Consider the following 27,941-nt stretch of genomic DNA (forward strand, 5'->3'; position numbering starts at 1 on the left):
TACCACAATGGATTCTCGTTGAGCATGCTAATCTCTAACCTCCCCAACGATCTGATTGAAAATTTCTTAAGTGGTTGCTAGGGAACACAATATAAAGAAAATGTTTAAATCCAGGGCTGCTTTACAAACACTTCCATTTCCTGATGGCTTTTCCTCCTTTCATAGGACCACTTACACCTCTACCAGTGACCTGTTCTCCAGACTTCTTCCAGTGCCTGCATGTGCAGGAGTGCATCCAACAATCATGGAAATGTGATGGTGAAGAAGACTGTGCAGACGGAAGTGATGAATCAAACTGCCCAACTATGAGTCCAGGTACCCTGCCTGCTCAGGATCAATGTGGAGATAAAGAATTCCAATGTTCTAACAGAGAATGTATTCCATCGCTGCTCAGGTGCGATGGAGTCCCAGACTGTTCTTCTGAAGAAGATGAATTTGGCTGCTGTAAGTCCCATTCATTTGCCCATTATGATATATTTTAATGTCACCACACAGATGCTGCTACTAAATTTCAGTTTGCTTTCAGATATGTTAAAAAAATCAGCAGGCATTGTGGTCTAGAAATTTTTTTGTGCTGGCCTGCCAGTGTGAACTGGATGCTAGGAACAATCCCTGTGCCTGAACGGGTAGACCCAAGGTGCACCCGATATTGGGCCTTATGAGGCCGGCGAGCTGTGGACACCTGCTGAGCCTCTCCAGGCAGTTCGCCGGTGATGTGGCTTTGAATTTCATGCCATTGGATTGCTAGCAATGGCTCTCAGATAGGTCATTAAAAGGGAAGGGGATACAATTGGAAAAGGGAGGGCGATTAGAAGGGGGTTTGTTCTCAGACCTTATATCACTGATATTTCTTTCCTTTTTGCATGGAAAATACTCAGCTCCCAGGAACAAAGGAGTGGAAAAAGGGACCGAGACTCATGATGTTAATTCTCTGCTCCCTTTACATTTCTCCAGGATTCCCCTGGAGGTGGGTGGATTGCCTGCATCTACAACAGGCACAGGCATTGAAATTACATGGAAATTAGGGAAGGCGCCTAATGGTGCCTGGGAAGGCCAGGTGAGCACCCTTTTGGATAGACCCATTGGGTCTTTGGGGCTGGAGGCCTTCTGGTGCTGTTTTGTACAGCAGGTAGAAGGCCCCAACATCGAGAGTCATTCCGCTGCAGTAGGCCTCTCAGACATAGGGCACTGGCTGTATTTCCACACACATTTCTAGGTGTGTGTGGGGGGATGCAGGGTGCGGGGGTCGGGGGGGGGGGGGGGGGCAAAGGAAAATCAGCTTCTAGAACATCTTTTTATGGCGTAGTACCACACCATCTGATACATTTGCCCAATGCCCACTGAACTGTTGCAAAGATCTATAACTAACTCTTAAAGAATGTGACACATGTTAGAACAGGTATACTCTGGGTTTATCCTTGTCCTAGAATACATTTGTAGATCTTCTGTTTTATGAGCCTTTATAAATACAGTGCAATTGAACGTTTATGGTATTCAACTTTATTTCTGAATATATGACAATACCATTTTAACAAAATCCTTACAGAACAAATTTAAATATTTGTGTGTAACACTTAACAGTGTACCTCTACACCAAATGTATCTCATTATTGCGCACTTACCTTTCTTTGAATACTTTCTCTGTTAAATCCAACTAGCAGCCCAGTTGCTGACTTGCTATCAATCTTTCCATTCTCTGTATATTGTTATCTTGTTGAAAGATCTATCCAATTACAGATTCATTATGCTCTGCTGTTTCCAGATGGTATCGCTCATACAGTTGTTCTAGATAGTCTGTTAAGCAGACTGTAACACTCCTAATATAAATACACAAAATGACATTTTATGAAGAGAATGAAAGGCATCATCAAAACACAGATAAACTCTGAAAGATTAGCTCATAATGGCATTTCAGTAGATAATGAGCCACATTACCTAAAAATGTACGATAGCAATCAAACAACAGCAAATATCCAAACATGGTTCTTCAGAAAGCTGAAACAAAACTATTCCAAGGAAACATCCTGTTGAGTTTGTTTGTTGCTGTTGCACCATGCAATAGAAAACTATTGAGATCATATAGTTTCAACTGAATTTTACTTGTGTCTTCCTGTTTTATTGCCCAGCTCCAAATAAACATTTTGTGGAGGTCTCATTAAAGGAATTGGCTAGTTGACAAACTATGGAGGGCTTCGAAGGTGAAGAGGAGGATCTTAAAGTCAGTCTTATGGGACAAATGAAGCCAGTAAAGCCTGTCAAGGACGGAAGCGATGAAAGTGTGGGTGAGAACCCAAGCTGGAGCATTCTGAATGAGGTGTGATTTATTAAAAGTAGAAGTAGGGAGGCTGGCAGAGAGTTTTACAGAAATCAAGCCTCAATAATGGAAGGGATTAGGTTTTCAGAAGACGTGGGGGAGAGAGAGTGGCAGAGGCAAGCAATCTTCCAGAAGGGGAACAAAGCAACCTTGGTAATGGATCAGACATGGAGGACAAAACTAAGTTTGAATTGGAGCAGTACCACAGGAGACCCACCTTTAGTTTAGCCTGAAGTGGCAGTTGAAAAATTTAATGGAGTAGAGATCAAGGCTTGCGTTTTTGCCAATGTTTAGCTGAAGGAAGTTTTTGGCTTATCCGGGGCTTAATGTCGAACAAGTAGGCAATAATCCTGAATCAACGGAGGAGAAGGAGAGGTAAAGCTGAATGTCATTGTTATACATGTATAAACTAATCCCATACTTCTGGTTCGTGTCACCAAGAGATAGAATGTAAATAGGTGAGTAAGCTGTAAGATATTACCTGGTAGATCACTCCTATGAGACAAGGGTCAATCTGGACTTGTTGCCAAGGCAGCAAGCAAATGAGTATGGTCTGAGTATGACTTGTATCTTTTTCCTTAGAGAAGAAGATTAAGTGGAGACCTCATTGAGGTATATAAAGTATTATGTCTATTAGATAATATGAACCCAGAATATTTATTTTAAGGTCAGTTAGAGCAGTAGAACAAGACAATACAATTTGAAATTAGTGAAAAGTACATTAAAAACAGAATTTGGAAAAAAAAATCTTTACTCGAAGAGTGATACTCATTTGGAGTGATCTACCAGGTAATATATTGGAATCAAATGTGTTAGGGGAGTTCAAGATGCAGTTGGATACCACGCTGGATGAGTTGAAATGCTCTTATACAAATTTTTCACCTGCAGCTAAAAGCCAGGGGGAGGGGCAATAAAGAAATGATCCAATATTATTTAAGCTCAATCCTATGAGACAAGGGTCAATCAACAGTGGTTATTTGCTTCAAAAAAATCTGGACAAAGATTAAAAGGGCAGGAGCTACATCTTCACCTGGTATATGCTTCTAAAAATGCAATCGATAATGTAACACAAGGGTGAGGCAAGATATATTTTCATTTCATTTACATGCTGCTTCAAAATACTCCACAACATACTAAACTCCAACATTAAAATGTTAATTATGCACCTGAGCGCAATAAAACTGGCACTGATTGCCAGCCAGCTGAATTTTAATGCAAGTTCCCAGCACTCTATTTTAACTCTTTTAAGTCTACAGTTGCAATTCTGCACCAAAATAACCAAGTAAAATGAAATAACATACAATAAAAATGTACAGTAAGAGTTCATTGTTTTATTAGTTTGCTTAGAACACTGTGGACATGGATTGCTTCACAGCTTCATGGATTTTTCCAATTCCATTTTATTATATTCAGCGAGAGTGATTCACCAACTCAGTTCAGCTGCCTTTGCACATTTTGAAAGCCATAAAGAAGATCCATTGTTTGAAAGTTATGGCTACAAGAGTCGTAAGATAAATTTAATATGAGAAACTCAGGTTGGCAGACAATACAACTTTGCATGTGTTTGTACCAATGAAATAGGATTAGATAGAGGTTATTTAAAGGATTAACCTCTCCCTCAATCCCAAGACTGCACATTTTCATCGAAAATAAAACTGTTATATTGAATAATCAAAGCGGCAAAGCTAATGCACATTTGCATGATTGAATTTTAAAAGAAGGCCACATTTTTTCTTTAAATTAGTAGCTTTATCATGCTCAGCATTATTGAAATGAATGACATTACCCATTCTGTAGTGAAACCCTTCTGTTAACACATTTTTGCTTTTCATTTAGCCCGGCTATTGCTGTAGGATGATGTGTAGAGAACAAGTTATCGTCCTGCACTGTCTATAAAGGACATCACAACCTGTATTATTAGTGTACTTTTCTTTGCATCTACTTAGTGCAGGACTCTGTCAAAAATAGCAGGCATCTTACTCACGGGACTTTGAAGACTGGAGTGACATCTCTCATCTTCTTACATGACTACTAGCCAGTCAGTTTAACTCAGTGGTGGGGAAACTTTTAGAAACAATAATCTGGGACAGAATTAACAGTCACTTGGATGAGTGTGGATTGATTATGGAAAGCCAGCATGGATTTGTTAAAAGCAAATCATGTTTAACTAACCTGATAGAGTTTTTTTGATGAGGTAACAGAGAGGGTAGATGAGGACAATGCAGTTGATGTGGTGTATATGGACTTTCAAAAGACGTTTGATAAAGTACCGCATGGTAGGCTTATCATCAAGATTGCAGCCCATGGAATAAAAGGGGCAGTAGCAACATGGATACAGAATTGGCTAAGTGACAGGAAACAGAGAGCAGTGCTAAAGAGTTGTTTTTCAGACTGGAGGGAGGTGTACAGTAGTGTTCCCCAGGGGTCAGTGCTGGGACCACTGCTTTTTTTGATATATATTAATGAATTGGACTTGGGTGTACAGGGCACAATTTCAAAATTTGCAGATGACACAAAACTTGGAAGGATAGTAAACAGTGAGGAGGATAGTGATAGACATCAAGAGGATATAGACAGGCTACTGGCATGGGCGGACATGTGGCAGATGAAATTTAACGCAGAAAAATGCAAAGTGATACATTTCGGTAGGAAGAATGAGGAGAGGCAATATAAACTAGAGGGCACAACTCTAAAAGGGGTATAGGAACAGAGAGATCTGGGGGTACATGTGCACAAATCATTGAAGGTGGCACGGCAGGTTGAGACAGTGGTTAAAAAAGCATATGGGATCCTGGGCTTTATAAATAGAGGCATAGAGTACAAAAGTATGAAAGTCACGGTGAACCTTTATAAAACACTGGTTCGGCCACAACTGGAATATTGTGTCCAGTTCTGGGCACCGGACTTTAGGATAGATGTGAAGGCCTTAGAAAGGGTGCAGAGAGATTTACTAGAATGATTCCTGGGATGAGGGACTTCAGTTATGTGGATAGACTGGAGAAGCTGGTGTTGTTCTCCTTGGAACAGAGAAGGTTGCGAGGAGATTTAATAGAGGTATTCAAAATCATGAAGGGTCTAAACAGAGTGGCTAGAGAGAAACTGTTCCCATTGGCGGAAGGGTCAAGAACCAGAGGACATAGAATTATGGTGATTGGCAAAAGAACCAAAGGTGACATGAGGAAAAACTTTTTTACACAGCGAGTGGGATCTGGAATGCTCTGCCCGAGGGGGTGGTGGAGGCAGAGTCATTCATGGCCTTTAAAAGGGAACGGATAAGTTACTTGAAAGGAAAAAAATTGCAAGGCTACGGGGATAGGGGGGGGAAGTGGGACTGGCTGGATTGCTCTTGCATAGAGCCGGCACAGACTCAATGGGCCGAATGGCCTCCTTCCGTGCTGTAACCTTTCTACGCTTCTATGATTCTATGTAGGAGGCAGGCAACTATTTCTGTCAGTTTTTAATGCTACAGTATGTATATCAATCATAACATTAGTCACTGCATATTTAAAGTGCATGTTAATTATTCAAAACTCATTTAAAACTTGTGACGGCATTTGAGTAATCTGTATTTTGCATTATAATGTTTGAGGATCAGGGAGTATTTCTGATGGATTTCTTATGAGATTGGGTAAAGAGAATCCACAATAAAAATTGTGAGGCCCTACTGCCATATGTGAGAGAGGGTCAAAGACAGGGCTACAATGTCATAGCTCAGAGTCTGCCTTCACATCTAATGAGGCTCCATGTCCACAGCAGAGCTTCACAATTTCTGCTCTGATTTGTGGAAGGAAGGGGCTTGAAGGGCCAAATGGCCCTTTTGCATTCCATGCTTTCTTATATTATTAATAGAAAATATTGTCCTACTGAGCTACATTAAAATTAAGACTAATTTTCCTTTTTCAGCTACAATAAATTGCTTCAATGGCTCTTTGCTCTGTGGGTCCACTGGACAGTGTATCCCAGCAACACAGCGATGTGATGGTGACATTGACTGTGGAGATTTCAAACCAGATGAATCTAGTTGCTCAGGTAAGAAAGCAAAACAGAACCATTTCATTACAAACTTGTTTCTTTGTGTTTTTAATATTCCAGATGTATTATTCTTGATAATTCATATTATCACAAGCATACTGTAGTGTTTAGTTTATTAATGACATTGGCAATTTTACTCTCTTGTTGCAGAATGTCCTCATGCCTACTGTAAAAATGGAGGAACATGCATCATTGATAACAGAATTGCATTGTGCAAGTAAGTGTTTGTGTAATCGTTACAGGACTCTTTATAAATGTCTAATGAGAAATTTAAAAATTCATGCTTCGTCTGTTTCTGTCATTTGTGCAGATTGTCACAGTAGAGCAAATTGCAGAATGTTATGAAGCCATCTGTTCTTCTCATTACAAATCCAAATGTTTGTGGTTTGTATTCTTCTGCTGCCATAATATTGCAGATGCCATTTGAGAAAGGAGCACATTTTTGACAATTATGCAAGCAGACAATGCTGAGTTATACCGACAACTCTGCACCATTGTCAAATCAGGGGAAAGGAAAGCATTGGGCATGCATACACTAAGACCTGCTAAACATTATCTGAATGCTGGTGACATTTTTAATGTCAGCATGGAAGCCAGCTGTTCTGTCTTCACTAATGTTAGAAGCTTTAAAGGCATCCAAGCGGACTACTTGGGGACTCTTTATACTTTCAATTTAAAGTTTTTTTTTGAGTTCCTTTCATGTAGGTTGCAGTTATACTGAAGTCATTGTGTGCCCCAAGTGTTGTGAGAGAGATCATCTCCTCAAAGAATAGTTCTCATACTTGAAGCTGAATCCTGATATCTGCATATTCCACATGAAAAGCTAAATCTACTTCAGAATAACACCAAAATGGGTATGGGCACACTAGTGTAACTGCAGAAATGTTGTGGTGAATGGAGAGCCAAAGGCTAGACAGTTGGGAATTTGAAAGTACTGTTGTAAGTGACTTAGGGGAGCATTTTTCCCAGGGGAAAACACAGATATGAAGTGGGATCGGGAGCGGGAAGGGGGATGTGTGAGGAGAGGGATACAAGGAAGTGATCAGAGATGGCCTTATCTGTGATTGACACGTTGGGAGTAGAGAGATCACATGAGATGGCAAGGTCGAGGGGTGGCCATAAATATGGGTTGGGGAGTTTATATGGAGGGAGAGATTAATGGAGGATAGGAGGGCAGTAAACTCATAGGAGAGAGAGCATGATGAGCTGAGATAGAGGTTGAAATCACCAAGGATGAGAAGTCGCTCGGTTCAGAGGCTGAGGGAGGAAAGCAGTGAAGATATCTTGGTGGGAAACTTGGCATGGTACTTGGGTGGGTGGCAGTGACGATCCGGATTCTTTCCCCTCAGTCTGGTTCAGTAATAACTGAAGTCGAATACATTTTAAAGTCCAACACATCTTTAATAGCAGGGTTCTTAGTCTGCAGCATTGACTTGGACTCCTGATAGAGTCCCTCTATGCTGGCAGAGCAAGAACAAAAACATACAGAAATCCACACGTTTTTATACAGATGAATAGGGTTGGAACATACTTAACGAGGGTCAACACCAATCATAAGCCGGGCATAGGTTGCCATGCGAGGTTACATTATTTCCGACCAATCATAAATCGTCCATGTGCTGATCATGCTGCTGTTAGACATCAAAGGGGATAACTTCCTCACTTTCCAACTTGGAATGTTCTTCCCTGTTCCTTCTGTTCCTTATCTCCCAACCTGGAATGTCTTTCAACTTTGGCTAAGCTCGTTACCTATATTGATCTGCCATAAACATGGAGACATTCAGACCAGTCCTTGACTCACATCAAAGACCTATCATTGATAAGACAATGCAGGCCTGCTGACTAAGCAAACATATGGCCCAGCAGGAGGGCCAGGCCACTTGTATCAATCTCAGTTACTAACTAATTAACCCTTTCTAACCATTTTGCATTCTGCTTCTTTGCCACGTAGGCATCTTAATATTTTACCGAAAACTGACCACGTAGGGATTCTCAGCAGAGAATGAGGATTTTAACGGCTAGGCGAGAGGGGTGGAACATTTCAGATGCTGATAATATGGAGATACCTCACGAAGAGGAGGCCAGCCTACCTGATCATGCAGTGTCACTCAACCCTAGCAAGCACCAGCTCAGGTACTGGCATCATGCGTACTTTAGAGGCTAGGCTAGAGGAGGGAACTTCACATGGTGAATCACCGGGCACAAGAGTACAGGATCTAGGGCAAGGAGATAGGATGCCACAGGTGCCCGCTCACCAGAGGGCAAGGTCACATACCAGCTCTGCTGCAAAGGACTCGAATGCTGACTTTGAAAGCCCAGGCTGCTGAAGAAGGCTGATAGGCATAGACCAGGAAATACTTGGCAGCAATATTGTCCACTCACGGAACATGCCAGGGCTTCCTACTTTTAAGTTCCACCTCTCTGTCCACTTTAGCCTTAGTAGAAGATGGCAGCCCTAGGCCAAGCTGTGACCAGGAATCTGAGAACTGAGGAGAATAGACAAGACACTCCCTTGAAACAAGATGACAGGAAACCACTAACATGTTGCAGCGACAGCAGCGGAAGCTATGACAACATTGTTGTCATCCTGTGTGAACTATGGCACCTTACAACATGTAAACAGTAAATCAAATAGTCATCATGTAATTATAATACAAAACACAGCACAATAAATTAAAATACAAATACAATGTATTTCATTGGAATACAAATACAGCACGTTACACTGGAATACAAATGCAATGATTTAACAATGAATTCTACATTATCTCATCTATTTGTTACTGCCCCACATTTCCTTTCCAATATCAGTGCCTGGACCTCTGCTCCATCCCAGCACAAGGCCCCATCCATCACTTTCTTCAAGTGTCAGCCACAAGCTTTCATTCTCTCCCAGCACCAGTCTCCTGCCCTCCCATGCCCACTTTTTCTTCCATCTACGCACTTTACATCAATTTCCAGATGACTCTCCCTCTCCCCACTTGACCACAGTATGCATATCCAACACTATGTGTTGGCTGCATCTGATTGCGTTGGAAAATGGGCAACTCACCTACTTTCTACATGCAATTTCCTGCAAGCCTCCTGAGGCCTGTTTAAAGTGGGAATGCACCACTTAAAGCATGGTTGCATTCCCTGAAGCCAGATTTAATTCCAACACTATGCACACAATTCTAATAGTAATGGTGGGCTGCCCCAGGTTTTCTGATGCATGGAGGTCCCTGCGGAGGGGGTCCGGACAAGGAGGGAGATACTGCTCCCCAGCATCCGCAGGGCCACTATTCAGCGTGCCCAGACAGAGGTGACTGAGAGGGTCAGTGCCACCATCACCACCAGGACCTGATTTCAGTGAAGAGGTTCAATGATCAAACAAGAAGAGCAAGGGTGAGAACAGCTCTTCATCACTCCATCTCTCCATCTCCCTCAACAACACCTGACAACATTCCTTTCATCCCCTCTCCCACCACTCGAAACAATTCCCTCCCCTCCATCACATCCTTTAACATTCAATCACAACGGCACACTGTAACACCTCTCTTTCTCATTCCAACCACACTCACATCTTCCTTGGCTCTCTTCACACCACACACTAACAACATTCTTCTTACATCCGAGCACTTGCTCAACTAATAACTCCTCCCACCACTCCTTCCTCACTTCACATTCCACTTGACTTTACATTCATCACCTCCCCATCCTCATTCCATCTTGATTCTTCTCCAGCCCTCACTACATGCAATATATGCACATGCCCTGCACATCTCCACTTACCTGTTCAAAAGACACTCACTAACTCTCCTCCCCTCTCTCGCTGGAAGACAAAACAGCACATAATGCAAGGGACAGGAGCAAGAACGGGGAAGGAATGCCTCACAACAGAGCACCCAACCAAGCGAAGCACAAAGCTCTGGAAATCAGTGGCCTGGGTAAAGCAATGAGCATCACGGAAGGTGAGCTGGTGGCTTATCTCAGCAAGGCGTTTGCATGTTGCTTGTATCCTTTCATTTACCTCACTAGGCTTACAGCTTTTATGGAAGCTCAAACGTCTGCCATGCAGACTCTGGGTTCAAACTTGTGCTCTGCCTTGCAGTGACATAACATATGGAGGAGACCGGTTTCAGCCTGTGTGGTGTCAACTCCAAAGGCATCAGCACTCTGCAGCTTACCTTGGAGAGCATGGAGCACTCTAAAATACTCATTTAGTACCTTGGAGAGCGTGGATCACTATAAAGTAAAAATACTCAATTGGAGGAGGGCCAATTTCAATGGGATGAGAACAGATCTTATTGGAATGGGAATCAAAGATTGGCAGGCAAAACTGTAATTGAACAGTGGGTGACCTTTACATAGAAATATAGAAAATAGGAGCAAGAGTAGGCCATTCGGCCCTTTGGGCCTGCTCCGCCATTCAAAATGATCATGGCTGATCGTCCAACTCAGTACCCTGTTCCCACTTTTTTCCCATATCCCTTGATCCCTTTAGCATTAAGAAATATATCTATCTCCTTCTTGAATACACCTAATGACTTGGCCTCCACTGCCTTCTGTGGTAGAGAATTCCACAGGTTCACCACCCTCTGAGTAAAGAAATGTCTCCTCATCTCGGTTCTAAATGGCATACCCCGTATCCTGAGACTGTGACCCCTGGTTCTGGACTCCCCAGCCATCGGGAACATCCTCCCTGCATCTAGTCTGTCTAGTCCTGTTAGAATTTTATGTTTCGATGAGATCACCTCTCATTCTTCTAAACTCTAGTGAATATAGGCCTAGTCGACCCAATCTCTCCTCATATGTCAGTCCTGCCATCGCAGGAATCAGTCTGGTAAACCTTCGTTGCACTCCCTCCATGGCAAGGACATCCTTCCTCAGATAAGAAGACCAAAACTGCACACAATTCTCCAGATGTGGTCTCACCAAGGCCCTGTATAACTGCAGTAAGACATCCCTGCTCCTGTACTCAAATCCTCTCGCAATGAAGGCCAACATACCATTCGCCTTCCTAACTGCATGCTGCACCTGAATGCTCGCTTTCAGCGACTGGTGTACAAGGACACCCAGATCTCGTTGCACCTCCCCTTTTCCCAATCTATCACCATTCAGATAATAATCTGCCTTCCTGTTTTTACATCCAAAGTGGATAACCTCACATTTATCCACATTATACTGCATCTGCCATGTTCTTGCCCACTCACCCAACTTGTCTAAATCACATTGGAGCCTCTTTGCATCCTCCTCACAGCTCATATTCCACCCCAGCTTTGTGTCGTCTGCAAACTTGGAAATGTTACATTTAGTTCCCTCCTCCAAATCATTGATATATATTGTGAATAGCTGGGGCCCAAGCACTGATCCCTGTGGTACCCCACTAGTCACTGCCTGCCACCCGGAAAAAGACCCATTTATTCCTACTCTCTGTTTCCTGTCTGTCAACCAATTCTCAATCCATGCCAGTATATTCCCCCCAATCCCATGTGCTTTAATTCTGCACACTAACCTCGTGTGGGACCTTATCAAAAGCCTTCTGAAAAACCAAATACACCACATCCACTGGTTCTCCCCTATCTATTCTACTAGTTACCTCCTCAAAAAACTCCAGTAGATTTGTTAAGCATGATTTCCCTTTCATAAACCCATGCTGACTTTGTCCAATTGCATTAATGCCTTCCAAGTGTTCTGTTATCACATCCTTTATAATAGACTCGAGCATTTTCCCCACTGCTGATGTTAGGCGAACTGGTCTGTAATTCCCTGTTTTTTCTCTCCCTCCTTTTTTAAATAGTGGAGTTACATTTGCCACCCTCCAATCTGTAGGAACTGTTCCAGAGTCTATAGAATTTTGGAAGATGATCACCAATGCATCCACTATTTCCAGGGCCACTTCCTTTAATACTCTGGGATGTAGATTATCAGGCCCTGGGGATTTGTCAGCCTTTAGCCCCATTAATTTCCCTAGCACTATTTTTTTACTAATACTGGTTTCCTTCAGTTCCTTCCTCTCACTAGACCCTTGGTCCCCTAACATTTCTGGGAGGTTATTTGTATCCTCCTTTGTGAAGACAGAACCAAAGTACGTGTTTAATTGTTCTGCCATTTCTTTGTTCCCCATTATAACTTCCCCCATTTCTGACTGTAAGGGACCTACATTTGTCTTCACTAATCTTTTTCTCTTGACATGTTTATAGAAGCTTTTACAGTCAGTTTTTATGTTCCCTGCTAGTTTATTCTCATACTCTATTTTTCCCCTCTTAATCAATCTCTTTGTCCTCCTTTGCTGAATTCTGAACTGTTCCCAATCCTCAGGCTTGCCGCTTTTTCTGGCAACTTTATATGCCTCCTGTTTGGATCTGATACTATCCCTAATTTCTTTTGAAAGCCACAGTTGAGCCACCTTTCCTGTGTTATTTTTGCGCCAAACAGGAATGAATAATTGTTGTAATTCCTACACACGTTCTTTAAATATTAGCCATTGCCTAACCACCATCATCCCTTTTAGTAAAGTTCCCCAATCTATCATAGCCAACTCGGACCTCATACTTTCGTAATTTCCTTTATTTAGATTCAGGACCCTAGTTTCGGATTCAATTACTTCACTCTCCATCTTAATTATGAATTCTATCATGTTATGGTCGCTCTTCACTAAGGGGCCCCGCAAAACAAGATTGTTAATTTATCCTTTCTCATTGCACAATACCCAGTCTAAGATCGCCTCTTCTCTAGTTGGTTCCTCAACGTATTGGTCTAGAAAACCATCACGTACACACTCCAGGAATTCCTCCCCCACAGTATTATTGCTAATTTGGTTTGACCAATCTATATGTAGATTAAAGTCACCCACGATTATAGTTGTGCCCGTCTTGCATGCATCTCTAATTTCCTATTTAATGCCCTCCCCTTCATCTCCACTACTGTTTGGGGGCCTATAGACAACCCCCACCAACGTTTTCTGCCCCTTGGTGTTTCTTAGCTCCACCCATACAGATTCCACATTGTGAGTTTCTGAGCCAATATCCTTCCTCACAATTGCATTGATTTCCTCCTTTACTAACAACGATATCCCATCTCCTTTCCCTTTTTGCCTGTCCTTTCTAAATATTGAATACCCCTGGATGTTCAGTTCTCATCCTTGGTCACCCTGCAGCCATGTCTCCGTAATCGCAACTATATCATAACCGTTAATATCTATCTGCACTGTTAATTCATCTAGCTTATTGCGAATGCTCCGCGCATTAAGACACAAAGACTTGTCTTTTTAAGATTGCTAGTCATCTTATTTTTATTTTGCACCAAGGCCCTATTTGTTTTTCGCCCTTATTTTCTCTGCCTTCCACTATTGCTTCTTCCCTTTCTGTCTTTTGTTTCTATCCTTGTTTCCCCCTCCTCTGTCTCCCTGCTCAGGTTCCCATCTGAGAAGAGATTTACTAGAATGATTCCAGGGATGAGGGGCTTTAGTTACGTGTAAAGACTGGAGAAGCTGGGGTTGTTCTCCTTGGAACAGAGAAGGTTGCGAGGAGATTTGATGGAGGTATTCAAAATCATGAAGGGTCAAGACAGAGTAGATAGAGAGAAACTGTTCCCATTGGTGGAAGGGTCAAGAACCAGAGGACATAGATTTAAGGTGATTGGCAAAAGAACCAAAGGTGACATGAGGATAAACGTTTTTACACAGCGAGTGGTTAGGATCTGGAATGCACTGCCCGAGGGGGTGGTGGAGGCAGATTCAATCATGGCCTTCAAAAGGGAACGGGATAAGTACTTGAAAGGAAAAAACTTGCAGGGCAATGGGGATAGGGCGGGGCAGTGGGACTAGCTGGATTGCTCTTGCATAGAACCTGCGTGGACTCAATGGGCCGAATGGCCTCATTCTGTGCTGTAACCTTTCTATGATTCTACCATAGGAGTCCATGTTCACCGCCTTTGTAGCTTTGGTCGAAGCTCAAATGGCTGCTATACAGACTCTGTGCTCAAACCTGTGCTCTGCCTTGGATAGCCAGACATCCATCTTGAAGAGATTGATGGAGAAGATGCTTAGGGGCTTCCAAAGCATCACTCATCTTCTGCAGTCTGCTTTCCTGCAGATCAGGAGAAATGATGAGTCCAGTCCCGTGAGAGTGGCAGCGGTAAGATGGGACGGTTATGTGTTGCCTTCTCTCAGGATGTCAGCACATCTGCTCCTTCACCAACTCCTCAACCAATACCCGCTGTGGTGCCAGAAAGTCAGCTGGGCTAAACTGCCCCGGCAGCAGCCAAGGTGCAGCAGTCAGCAGCCGGGGCCTCTCAAGTTTCAACACCCAGAGGTCGCCGGCCACAAGCAGCTCAAGGGTCCCAACACGATCAACAGCTGGCATCCACCAGCTTTGCTGAGGCCTCTAGGGGAGCACCCTGTAGGAGTACTCGAGTTAGGAAACCTTTTTATAAAAAATGCTCCATGGGCTGACACTTGGATGAGAAATGAACGGAAGGCAATTATTTTGTTAGGAATTAAATTCATCACCTTTATCACATTTGGCACTTTGATCTGCAATGTGGTTTTATAGCAGATTCTGCTTCTGCATTGTCAGTATGTCTTTGATATAAAAGTTGGTTGAATGGTTTCAATGTTCAGCTGGCCCCCTAGTAGCAGCTGTGAAGTGGCAAAATGTATCAATGCAGAGATTAGATTGGTAATGTAGCAAAGACAGAGTGGTTTTAATGGGAGATTTTAACTTTCATATAGATTGGGATAAGCAGACAAGTTCATGTCAAAAAGGCAGTGAATTTCTTAAGTGTGTTCAGGACAGCTTTCTGCAACAATATGTCCTAGAACCAACAAGGGGCAGGCCACATTAGATTTAATGATGAGTAATGAGCCAGATTTAGTTAACAGCCTAACGGTGCTTGAACATTTACCTAATAGCGATCATTATATGATCGAGTTTAACGTTCTGTTTGAAAGGGAGAAACCTGTATCAGCAACTAAGATTCTAAATTTAGGTAAGGCTAATCAATGGGATGAGACAGAGACTGTTCTCAGTAAACTGGGCAAATCGTTTATGGGTAAAACGACAGAAGATCGTGGGAAGTGTTCAAAAAATAATGTAAAGTGATACATAGGAACAGGAGTAGGCCATTCAGCCCCTCGAGCCCACTCCGCCATTTGATAAGATCATGGCTGATCTGTGATCTAACTCCAAAAGAAAAACTCTAAAAGAAAAAGCATACAAAAATGCAAAAAATAGCACAGATCCTGGTGACTGGGAGAGATACAAAGAACAGCAAAAGGTGACAAAACAGATAGTAAGAGCTACTAAGAGGGAATATGAAAAAAATCTTGCAAGGGACATCAAAATCAACACAAAAAATCTTTACAATTATATTAGGAAAAAGAAGGTGGTCAGGAGCAACGTGGACCCCTTAAAAACTAATAATGTTGATATTGTAAATGAAAATAAGGAAATGGCAGACATCTTAATAATTACTTTGCATCAGTATTATAGTAGAGGATGAGGATAACATGCCGGACACCCAAAGGAAACTAATTTTGAATCAGGGACAGGGACTCACCATAATTAAAGTAAGCAAATTAACAATAACAAAGAAAATAATGGCACTAAAGAGTGACAAATCCCCAGGACCAGATGTTTCCATCCCAGGCTTTTAAAGGAAGTAGGTGAGCACATTGCAGATGCCCTAACTATAATCTTCCAAAGTTCCCTCAATTCAGGAACTGTTCTTTTAGATTGGAAAATTGTTCATGTCACTCTGCTATTTAAGAAAGGTGAGAGGGAAATCATGAAATTAAAGACCAGTTAACCTAACATCTGTCATCGGGAAATTATTAGAGTCCACAATTAAGAATAGAGTGACTGAACACCTTGAAAATTTTCACCTGATCAGCGAGAACCAGCATGGATTTGTAAAGGGTAGATCGTGCCTGATGAATCTAATTGAATTTTTTGAAGAGGTGACTAAAGTAGTGGATAAGGGAATGTCTATGGATGTTGTTTACATGGACCTCCAGAAGGCATTTGATAAAGTCCCTCATAAGAGACTGTTAGCAAAAGTTGAAGCTCATGGAATTGAGGGCAAATTATTGACCTGGTTAGGAAATTGGCTGAGCAGCAGGAGACAGAGAGTAGGGATAATGGGCAGGTACTCAAATTGCCAGGATGTGACTAATGGTGTCCCACAGGGATCTGTGTTGGGGCCTCAACTATTCACTGTATTTATTTATTAACGACTTAGATGACGGGATAGAGAGCCACATATCCAAGTTTGCCGATGACACAAAGATAGGCAGCATTGTAAGCAGTGTAGATGGAAGCATAACATTACAGAGATATTAACAGATTAAGTGAATGGACAAAACTGTTGCAAACGGATTTCAATGTAAGCAAGTGTGAGGTCATCCACTTTGGACCTAAAAAGGATAAATCAGAGTACTTTCTAAAGTGGAAAGCTCAAAACAATGGAGGTCCAAAGAGACTTAGGGGTCCATGTACATAGATTATTAAAATGTCATGGACAGGTAAAGAAAATAATCAAAAAGGCTAATGGAATGCTGGCCTTTATATCTAGAGGATTAGAATACAAGAGGGTAGAAGTTATGCTACAGCTATACTAAGCCCTGGTTAGACCACACCTGGAGTACTGTGTTCAGTTTTGAGCACTGCACCTTAGGAAGGATATATTGGCCTTGGAGAGAGTGCAGCGTGGCTTTAATATATTGATACCTGGACTCCCAAGGGTTAAATTACAAGGAGAGAAAGTAAGAAAGGATCTTGGTTATATCAGGATGTAGAATGAGTATGGGTAGAGATTAGAAATAACAAGGGGCAGAAAACACCGGTGAGAGTAATTTATAGGACCTCTAACAGTAGCTATACTGTTCGACAAAATATTAAGTAAGATGTAATAGGAGCTTGGAGCAAAGGCAATGCAATAATGGTGGGGGACTTCAATCTTCATATAGACTGGACAAATCAAATTGGCAAAGGTAGTTTGGAGGATGAGTTCCTGGAATGCATTTGAGACAGTTTCCTAGAACAACCTGGGAACAGGTTATTTTAGATCTTGTCTTGTGTAATGAGACAGGGTTAATTTGTAATCTCATAGAGAAGGATCCTCTGGGGAAAAGTGATCATAATATAATATAATAGAATTTCACATTGAGTTCGAGAGTGGAAACTTGAGTCTTAGACTTAAATAAAGCCAATTGCATAGGTATGAGGGGCGAGTTGGCTAAGGTTGATTGGGAAATTAGATTAAAAGGTAGACAAGGAATGGTAAACATTTAAAGAAATATTTCAAAATTCACAATGAATATACATTCCACTGAGAAATAAAACTCTACAGGAAAAGTGATCCATCTGTGGCTAACTAATGAAGTTAAGGATAGTATTAGATTAAAACAAGGGGCTTATAATGTTGGCAAGAGTAGTAAGCCTGAGGATTGGGAGAGTTTTAGAAACCAGCAAAGGATGACCAAGAAATTGATAAAAAGGGAGAAAATAGAATGAGAGTAAACTAGCAAGAAATATAAAAACAGATTGTAAGAGCTTCTACAAGTATGTAAAGAGGAAGAGAGTAGCAAAAGTAAACATGAGTCCCTTAGAGGCTGAGACAAGAGAAATTATAATAGGGGATAAGGAAATGGCAGAGACATTAAACAAATATTTTGTATCTGTCTTCACAGTAGAAGACACAAAAAACATACCAGTAATATTGGGGAACCAAGCGACAAATGAAAGTGAGGAACTTAAAGTAATTAATATTAGTAAAGAAAAGTACTAGAGAAATTAATGGGACTTAAAGCCGATAAATCCCCTGGACCTGATGGCCTACATCCTAGGGTTCTAAAAGAGGTGGCTGCAGAGATAGTGGACGCATTGATTGTGATCTTCCAAAATTCCCTAGGTTCTACAACAGTCCCAGTAGATTGGAAGGTAGCAAATGTAACACCGCTATTCAAGAAAGGAGGGAGAAAGAAAACAGGGAACTTCAGGCCAGTTAGCCTGACATCAGTCTTCAGGAAAATGCTGGAATCGATTATTAAGGAAGTGGCAACAGGGCGCTTAGAAAATCATGGCATGATTAGGTAGCTTGGTTTTATGAAAGGGAAATCGTGTTTGACAAATCTGAGTTTTTTGAGGAAGTAACTAGCAGGGTAGATAAAGGGGAACCGGTGGATGTAGTATATTTGGATTTTCAAAAGGCATTCGATAAGGTGCCTCACAAGAAGTTATTACAGAAGATTAGAGCTTATGGGATTGGGGATAATATATTAGCACAGATTGAGGATTGGTTAACAGACAGAAAACAGAGAGTAGGAATAAACATGTCATTTGCAGGTTGGCAGGTTGTAACTAGTGGGATGCCGCAAGGATCAGTGCTTGGGTGCTTGGGCCTCAGCTATTTACAATCTATATTAATGATTTAGATGAAGGGACCGAGTGTAATGTATCCAAGTTTGCTGACAATACAAAGCTAGGTGGGAAAGTAAGCTGCAAGAGGACACAAAGGGCTCGATTTTCAGGTGAAGGAACGGGTGCGTGGGGGTTCCGAAAATCGCTGAAATGCTGAGCGGGTTCGGAGCCCGCCTCCCGAATGCAGAAGTCCCACCTGCAATTAAAGCCAGCGGGATGATAATTTCCATAGTTTGTCAGATAGTTGAAGTACTTGAACTACTTGATTGACTCGACATTTTGGCAGGGGTGCGATTTTGAAGGATCCTCAGCGTGTTTCCCGTGCTGTGGGAAACACTCCCTGTTGCAACAGACGTGTTTCAGCCAGCAGCCAGTGGGAGATTTGACAGGTGGGGAGAAAACGTTATTTATTGCATCAGGGCACTCTGTCACTTCAGACAAAGTTTTGGCTGCAAGACATTTGTGTTTTCACACACAATTCTCACTTTCCAGCCAAAACTCTGCTGTTCAAACAAATGTAATTACTTTGCGGACCCCCTCAAACTCACACAGTCAGGAGGGGTGGGGGGCGCCATCGCTGCATTTACCACTACATCCGAGGACAAGCAACATCACCAGCCTTGCCAAGCACGGCGTCCACCTCTGCTACATGGAGCTTCACAACACAGTGCTGCACCACAGGCACCTCACAAGAGCACGGAGGGCAACAACAGAGAGAGCGACGTCGCAGGAGGCACTACCCTCGCAACAGACCAAGGCTCAGCTTCCTGGACCTCTCTGAGAAGCAGTGCATACGGAGGCTCAGAGTCAGTCACCAGACATCTGCAGCCTCCTTCATGCCAAACTGGCTCCTCGCGGACAAAGGATACCCCCTGCACACGTGGCTCATGACACCTCTGAGGAACCCCATCACCGAGCAACAGCGACGATATAACGACAGCCACATCGCTACCAGGTCGACAATTGAGCAGGCTATAGGGCTGCTCAAGATGCACTTCAGGTGCCTTGATCATTCTAGGGGGGCGCTCCAATACGCACCAGACAGAGTGGGACACGTTATGGTCGTGTGTTGTGCCCTGCACAACATGGCACATTTGAGAGGGGTGCTACTTGAGGAGGCCCCATCCACATCTGTCACCCATATTGGGGAGGAGGAGCAACCCATGGGCAGAACAGCGACTCACCTGGCTTCTCGTGAGGCCAGGGAGTCACTGATATGTGAACAGTTCTCCTAACATCAGACAGTGTGAAGAGTCCAGTCCTCACCACCTGGACGGAGCAGCGGCCACACCAGCCCCCCTCCCCTCCCCCCCCCCCCCCCCCCGCACAAAACAGTGCAGCAACTACACATACACCCACTGTAGAGTGACCCAATGGGTGGCATCAAGTGTCGGCGTTCATGGTGAACCTCCTGAAAGGGCCTTATTAAAGAAGCCAGTCAAGAATGGCCAAGATGTGGCAGTAGTGGTGACAATATAATATTTAATGTGAGTTTAACAAAAAGCAAATATAAATAAAAAACATGACCAACCGTCAAACATCCTTGTGCCTCCCCTTCGTACTTACAAAACCTTCGCCTTTCGCTTCCGACTACACCTACATGGTGCATCCCCTGTGCCTGCAGCAGAGGTAGTGGCAGATTGCTCTTGTTCATGCCCTGACTGATTAGATGCTTTGGGCCTACACCCTCTGCGTTTTGGTGCCCATGAGGGCCCCTCCAAAGACTGCTCCACCTACAGCTGTGCAGGGGCAGACTTGGCCACCTGGAGAGGAGGCAGTATTGAGAGGAGGGCAACGGGTGAGATGTGAGAGCGCTTTGAGTGGCGTCCCCACTTCTAAGTCCCCTTTTGCCATCATCCCTCCCCTGGGCCAGGCCCACACCACTCCTACCACTCTGCTGGATGACAGTTTGGAGGACATGTGTGAAGCCTTGTAAGGCCAGTGCTCATGTATCTGCCTGCCTGTTTAAGGTTGTTCATCCTGAGAGCCGTGCTTGAAGCTCATTGGAGGCTAGCCTTCCCTCTATTGCAGACATTCCTGCACTTACCCGCGACAGTATGTCAGAGATGCCCTCACGTCCCTGTGACACTATCTCAGAGATGCCCTCACCCTGTGACAGTATCTCAGAGATTCCCTCCCGTACCTGTGCCACCATTTCACTCATGCAGGAGTTGGACTCCTCCATCCTCTGCGCTATTGTGGAGAGTGCGCATGGCACCTGTTCCAGCACCTCACGAATGTGCTGCTGCCCCTCGATCATTCTCCTTTTAAAGGATGGCCCCCAGGGTTCAGCATCTGTGTCCAGCTGAGCAGATCCTGGAGAGGAATGCTCCCATTGACGTGGACTCTCCACAGCTGCCCCTGCCGCCAGTGTCTACTCGTGCTCACGTGTGTGGTAACTCACCATGTGCGACCCCAACTAATTACGGACTAGGACCCACCGAGGTGTGCATATCTGCACTGGTGGATGGCTCGCTCAGATGTGACGGTGCACACTCGGAGGCTGGCAGGTCCTCTGAGGAATTGCCCTCTGCCGTCACAGCGGTCGCTGAAGGCCCTGTAAGAGAACAGAAGGCAATATTAAGCATGATCACAGATGTGTCATGTTGCGATGAGCATACTGAGGTGCTGAAGATGGCGGGCATGTTAACATCAATTCATATTGTGTGTGCTGAATGTTAAAGTTCTGTCATTAGACATTTGTCGGGTGCCAGTCTCGGCGTCCCCAATGGACAGTCACTCGAGGGTGTGGCTCAGCTGCAGCACCTCCTGCTACGCATCCGTGAGGATGACGATCTGTTACAGCCCCCTTCCGTCCTCGCCCTCTCCCATATATTCTGGGCTCTCTTCTACTTTTAGGGGAGAAAGTACAGAGTGAGTGATGGTGACATGGCCAACTGATGAATGCATTGGTTTGGGTGCGGTTAACCGTGAAAGAGATGCATCAGAGGGTGAATATGAGACAGAGCCGTGACATTGTATGAGGATTGGGTTGAGTGGTAGTGGTGGGGTGAGTAATGGGGAGGTGAGGAAGTGCTGAAGAAGTGCAGGTAAGTTGAGGATGAACTTTGAGTAGGTATGAGGAGTGATGTGATGGAGTAGTGTTGGCAGTGCAGAATGAGTTGGGGGGTGGGGGCGGTGATGTGGAAGATGGAATGTAGGAGAATGAGTAAGTGTAGTCACTTTGACTGACCTAGTTAGGTCATTGAAGCACTTCCTGCACTGGACCCAGGTGCGAGAGATGTTACTGCTGTTGGTGACCTCCTCTGCCACCTCGAGCCAGGCCTTCTTGGTAGCAGAGGCAGGCCACTTCCTCCCGTTTGCTGGGTAGAAGACATCCCTCCTCCTCCTCACCCCAGTAGCACCTGGAGTGAGGCATCACTAATTCTAGGAACTGTGTTTCCCCTCTGCTGCTCCATTGTGCTGTGTGGGTGTTTGCTCCAGAAGCAGCCATTGGAGGATTGCCCCTTTAAATCGAGCTCCTCCAGCTGACAGCCTGTGATGTAGGTGTGCAGTCCGCCCGCTGCGCAGCTTTCGGACGGCAAATCCGGAAGCCACATTAAGTGGCTCCAATTGACCTGCAATCACGTGGGAAGCGGATAGATTTTATTGGGGCCAAAGATTCTGCAAAGAGACATAGACAGTTTAATTGAGTGGGCAAGAATGTGGCAGATTGAGCATAATGTGGGGAAATGTGAGGTTACTCTCTTTGGTAGGAAGAATAAAAAGAACAGAATATTTTTTACATCATGAGAAACTATTGAATGTTGGTGTTCAGAGGGATTTGGGTGTCCTCGTACTCAAAACACAAAGTTAACATGCAGGTATAGCAAGCAATTAGGAAGGCAAATGGTATGTTAGCCTTTATTGCAAGGGGTTTGGAGTTCAATAGTAAGGAAGTCTTGCTGCAGTTGTACATGGCTTTGGTGAGACCACACCTGGAGTACTATATTCAGTTTTGGTCTCCTTATCTACAGAAGGATATACTTGCCATAGAGGTGATGCAATGAAGGTTCAATAGATTAATTCCTGGGATGAGAGGGTTATCCTAGGAGGAGAGATTGAGTAGAATGGGCCTATACTCTCTGGAGTTTAGAAGAATGAGAGGTGATCTCATTGAAACATATAAGATTCCGAGAGGGCTTGACACGGTAGAGGCTGAGAGGATGTTTCCCTTGGCTGGAGAGTCTAGAACTAGGGGTCATCGTCTCAGGATAAGGGGTCAGCCATTTAAGACTGAGATGAGAAGGAATTTCTTCACTCAGAGGTTGTGAATCTTTGGAATTCTCTTCCCAAGAGGGCTGTGGATGCTCAGTTGTTGAGTATATTCAAGACTGAGATCCATAGATTTTTGGAATCTAAGGGAACCAAGGGATATGGGGATTGGTGGGAAAAGTGTATTTGAGGTCGAAGATCAGCCATGATCTCATTGAATGGCGGAGCAGGCTTGAGGGGCCGTATAGCCTACTCCTGCTCCTATTTCTTAAGTTCTTCTCTGATGTTCTTATGACTAGGGTTGTATTCCCTGGAATTTAGAAGATTAAGGGGTGATTTGATCGAAGTTTTCAAGATATTAAGGGGAACTGATAGGGTGGATAGAGAGAAACTATTTCCGCTGGTTGGGGAGTCCAGGACTAGGGGACATAGCCTAAAAATTAGAGCTAGGGCTTTCAGAAGTGAAGTTAGGAAACACTTCTACACGCAAAGGGTGGTAGAAGTTTGGAACTCTCTTCTACAAATGGCAGTCGATGCTAGCTCAATTGTTAATTTTAAATCTGAGATTGATAAGATTTTTGTTAACCAAAGGTATTAAGGGATATAGGGCTAAGGCGAGTATATGGAGTAAGGTCACAGATCAGCCATAATCTCATTGAATGGCGGAACTGGCTCGAGGGGCTAAATGACCTTCTCCTGTTCCTATGTTCTTTAATGCAGGTTTAAGGGAGTAGTGAAGGATGCAATAAGGATTGTTAATGCAGAGCGTCTATTTGTACGTTTTAAGGGCAGGGGAATGAGCAGGTCATCAGTCACTGTGCAATTAACTCATCCCTCGCAACAAATTAACTCATCCCTCGCAACAAATTAACTCATCCCTCACATCTCTTGCTGAAAGGTGTTGAGGTGGTCCTCCTTCTGCTTCCTCATCCTCCCCCGGTCTTCCTGATCCTGCTGTGCCTCCTCCAAATGCAGGTCTCTCTATATGGTGAGGTTATGCAGCATGCGGTATTCCACTATGATGCAGGAGGCTGTTTCTGGGGAATATTGTAGGGAGCCCCCAGACCTGTCGAGGCACCTGAACCCTCTGTTACAGCAGCCTTATGGTGTGCTCAATAATCATACTGGTGGTCCCAGGGCTCAGGCGCGGTAATGTTGCAGTGGGGTGTCATGATGTTTGTGTGTAGGGGTTGCTGTTCCCCAGGTGCCATCCTGTCACATTCCTGGGAGGGTCGAATATTGGGGGGACGGTAGGCTGTCGCAGGATAAATGCAACGTTACATCCGCCTGGGTACCTTTGACAAACTTGCATGATCCTGTTTCTGTGACTACCTGGATATTAATGGAGTGGGAGCCTTTCCTATTCAGTAATGCTGTTGGTTGGCGTTCTGGTGCCTTGATCATAACATATGTGCAGTTAATGACACCCTAGATTTGCGGGAAGCCAGCGACTGCTGCAAATCCCCGATCTCTCTCCTATTGACTGTTGAGGTCAATGAGGAATGTGATGCTCAGCCCTGGTCAACAGGACATCGGTTACCTGCTTAATGCAGCTGTATACTGGAGACTGGGAGATGCGGCTGATGTCCCCTGCAGCAGACTGAAAGGAGCCAGTGGTGAAGAATTTAAGAGCTATTTTGACAGCCACAGGCAAAGCATGCCTCCTGGTCCAACAAGCAGCAGGTCCTGTTGCAGGAGGCTGCAGAGGTCTGTGACAGCCTGCCTGAAGAAATGCAGCCTCCTGAGGCACAGCTCCTCAGATAGATCCAAGGAACTACCTCTTGGCTGTACAGGGTATGGCTTCCTACCTGCAGTCCCCCTCACCTGCTGTCTTCTAATAGGCCCAGCTGCTGCTCTTGCTGGTTGCTCAGGCTGTTGCTATTCCTCTTTCTCCAACTGTTCCTCCATCCAAATGAAACTGTCAATCATAGCACCCATGATATACAGGTAGAGCTTACTCTGGGTAAGTAAGGCAAAAAAATCTCAGGAAGAAGTGATCTGGACACTGGCAACTTTCTTGGCAATAAAACAACAACAACTACTTGCATTTATTATAGCGCCTTTAACATAGTAAAACATCCCAAGGCACTTCACGGGACATTACGGACCCACATAGGAGATGAACAATACAGATCCTACAATCTACTTCCCGGCAGTTGATACTGCTTGTGGAAGCTGGGTGGGCAGGGTTAAAACTGGCACTAATGAGAGACATTGTGCAAGAGGGGTATGGAGAGAGTGGAAAGTGAAACGGGAAGAATGAAAGTAGAAGAAAATCAAAGACTGAGAAAAGAAGACAAAAAGAATTAGGTCATGCTAGCTAAGCAGAAAAACAGTGATAGGAAAATTAAGGCACAATTGTTTTGAATTTTTGTCTGTGAACAATAACATATATATCTAAAGTAGAAGCAATTTATCTTGTGACATATTGAATTATTGTTATAAGATTTATATTAGATGCTATCACCAAGGGCTTTTGGAAAATTAGCCCCTTAGAGTTCCTGCTATTTTTCAGGCTAGGTCTCCCTAGCACACTGGTGTAATCCCAACTTCCACAAAAGCATCTGGAGAGATTAAAGTTAGGCATTAATATTCATTCAGTAATGCTAATCTTCTCTTTACATATCCAAAGAAATTGATTTCTAACATAAGACGCTTTGAATTTCCTTTCATGCATTTTTTTAGCACCAGCAAATTACGTCATTTTATTCACCACTTTCCAGGTGAGAAATTCAATTTACCTTCATCAAATTTTCAGGCACCTCCTGTGCCTGAAAATCCTTACTTGCCCTGCAAGTAAGCCGCTAGTGATATTTGAAGTGAACCCCTTTTAGGCATTAGGTGCTCTTGCATATGCAATGTCATATCCTAATGTCAGTTGGAGGACCCCAATGCAAAATTTGGGTACAAGTGATACAAGCTCCACCTGGTTGTACCAGGTCTCGAGTGGCCTAATCCTCTGGAGGCGGCTCAAGAAATGGCCACAAAACTTTTTAAAAGTTACATTTCTGTTATGCGAGGAGGAGCTGGGAATGCTCCTCCTGGCTCTACAAAATACTGCTGGCCGCTGTGGGCCCAGGCTCAACCCTCAGCTTTGCCTCCCCTCTCAGGACCTAACTGTGGGCCGAGTCGTCCGGAATTCGACCTGCACAGGCTAAGATAGTGTTAAGCTTTCATTCCACTATTCTCCAATGATGCAAGTCTAGTGATGTCTTAAAATAACAGTTTATTATGTATTGTAAAAATTGAGACATAAAACACACATTCGTGCACATTTTTATAAAGCTTGTAGAAACCAGGGGGGAGATTTTCACAGGCGCCACTGGGCTGAAACAAGGAAGTGGTGCCTCTAAAATGAGATACAGTTTACCGCCCCGTTCCCGCTCCCGCCCCGGCCAGCACCAACTTCACAGAGGGGCCTACCGCTAAACAGTCAGCCCGCCCGCCTGATTCAGGCAGACGGCCCTTTTAATATGCAAATCAGGATCCTATGACGTAGATAGAAACCCAGTTGCCATTTTAGGACAGTACCGAGGAGAGCATGCGCTGTGCATGCTTCGCACAGTATCAGCTGGCGGAATAGCCCAAGAGGAGCCTGGTGGGTACGTTTTAATACATGGGGCCAAGAGGAGCAGGAGTGCTCCTCTGATCTCCACAAAAACAACCTAGGCCGTCGACACACCAGGTTTCACCACCTCTTCCAAGAAGGCAACCCCCCCCCCCCTTTTTCCAGCTGGGCCACCCAATATTGCGGCGGCCCGGAATTGGCGGTTGTCCTGGGGCACTCATTTTCCAGTTGCAGCCCGCCACGCAATGTTAACAAGGTCTGGCCCTCAAAATGGATCGGACTTTCTGTCGGGACTATTGGGCAGCTGACTGGAGCGCTTCACCAGCCAGCTGCCTAAAACCCGCCACACTCAAAATCTACCCCCTCATGTGCATCTTATGGACTGATCTGATTGATATTTTGCCAGTCCACTGTTGTAAGGCGTGTTAGTAATTATTTTGCACAGTTTATCCGGCTTCATCACATAGTCTGGTAGTTCTTGATCTGCTGTGACTGAACTCATACAATATCATAATCCAATTTCATTTAAAATCTGTTCATATTGAACACAGAGAAAATCTCAATCATTTAATTTCTTGAGAACATTGAAAAATATTCCTTCTTGGTGCAACTTAAAACATCCAACTTTAGACATATCATAAAATTTCTCTCATTTATCAGACTTATGGAAAGTCCCTTGTTTAAAAGTGGCAGATTCTGCAGTTTTTAAAAAAACATTTAAAAATATGGGCTATAAATTGGGCCATTTAGTGCCTGTTCTTTAGGCGCTACGCGGCTTCCTAAGGACCCAAAATGGCATCCAGAATGCAGGCGCACGCTTTTCGCGTGACATGCACCGGACGCCATCATGGTAAAGGCATTTGTGCACGCGCAGGTAATGAATGCCGGTACCATGTAAAGTAGGGAGAATATGCATTAGATCAGTGTGAATCGCTGATTTAAAGGGATAGATACCATTTTGGCACTCAACACTCCAGCCAATATACTGGCTTAACCACGAGTAGCTGAACATGTCGTACATGGCCTGGAGGACCCCCCACCAGTGCTATTTAAAGGGACCATACAGGAGTTACTGGTTAGTTGCTGGATTATTGCTTCTGGCTGCTGATGCATTTGTACCTGTTTTTGGAGGTCTCCTATACTTGAATACTAGGACTAGGGGATATAGCCTAAAATTTAGAGCCAGGACTTGCAGGAGTGAAATTAGGAAACACTTCTACACGCAAAGGGTGGTAGAAGTTTGGAACTCTCTTCCGCAAACAGCAATTGATGCTAGCTCAATTGTTAATTTTAAATCTGAGATTGATAGATTTTTGTTAACCAAAGGTATTAAGGAATATGGGGCTAAGGCGGGTAACAGACCAACCATAATCTGATTGAATGGCATAACAGGCTCGAGGGGCTAAATGCC

The 27,941-nt window shown here is 43.9% G+C and overlaps 1 protein-coding gene across 1 annotated transcript in view; it reads left to right on the forward strand.

Moving 5' to 3' along the window:
* The window catches only part of malrd1 (MAM and LDL receptor class A domain containing 1), a 397,527-nt gene that overhangs the window by 349,597 nt on the left and 19,989 nt on the right, over positions 1-27,941 (forward strand). Inside the window, exons 33-35 of the mRNA XM_068007090.1 lie at positions 166-444; positions 6,218-6,343; positions 6,497-6,563. Of these exons, the coding sequence (XP_067863191.1) occupies positions 166-444; positions 6,218-6,343; positions 6,497-6,563 (472 nt within the window). The remainder of the gene's footprint in view (positions 1-165; positions 445-6,217; positions 6,344-6,496; positions 6,564-27,941) is intronic.

This window comes from Heptranchias perlo, chromosome 2, assembly GCF_035084215.1.
Source record: "Heptranchias perlo isolate sHepPer1 chromosome 2, sHepPer1.hap1, whole genome shotgun sequence".
In the NCBI taxonomy this organism is placed as follows: domain Eukaryota; kingdom Metazoa; phylum Chordata; class Chondrichthyes; order Hexanchiformes; family Hexanchidae; genus Heptranchias; species Heptranchias perlo.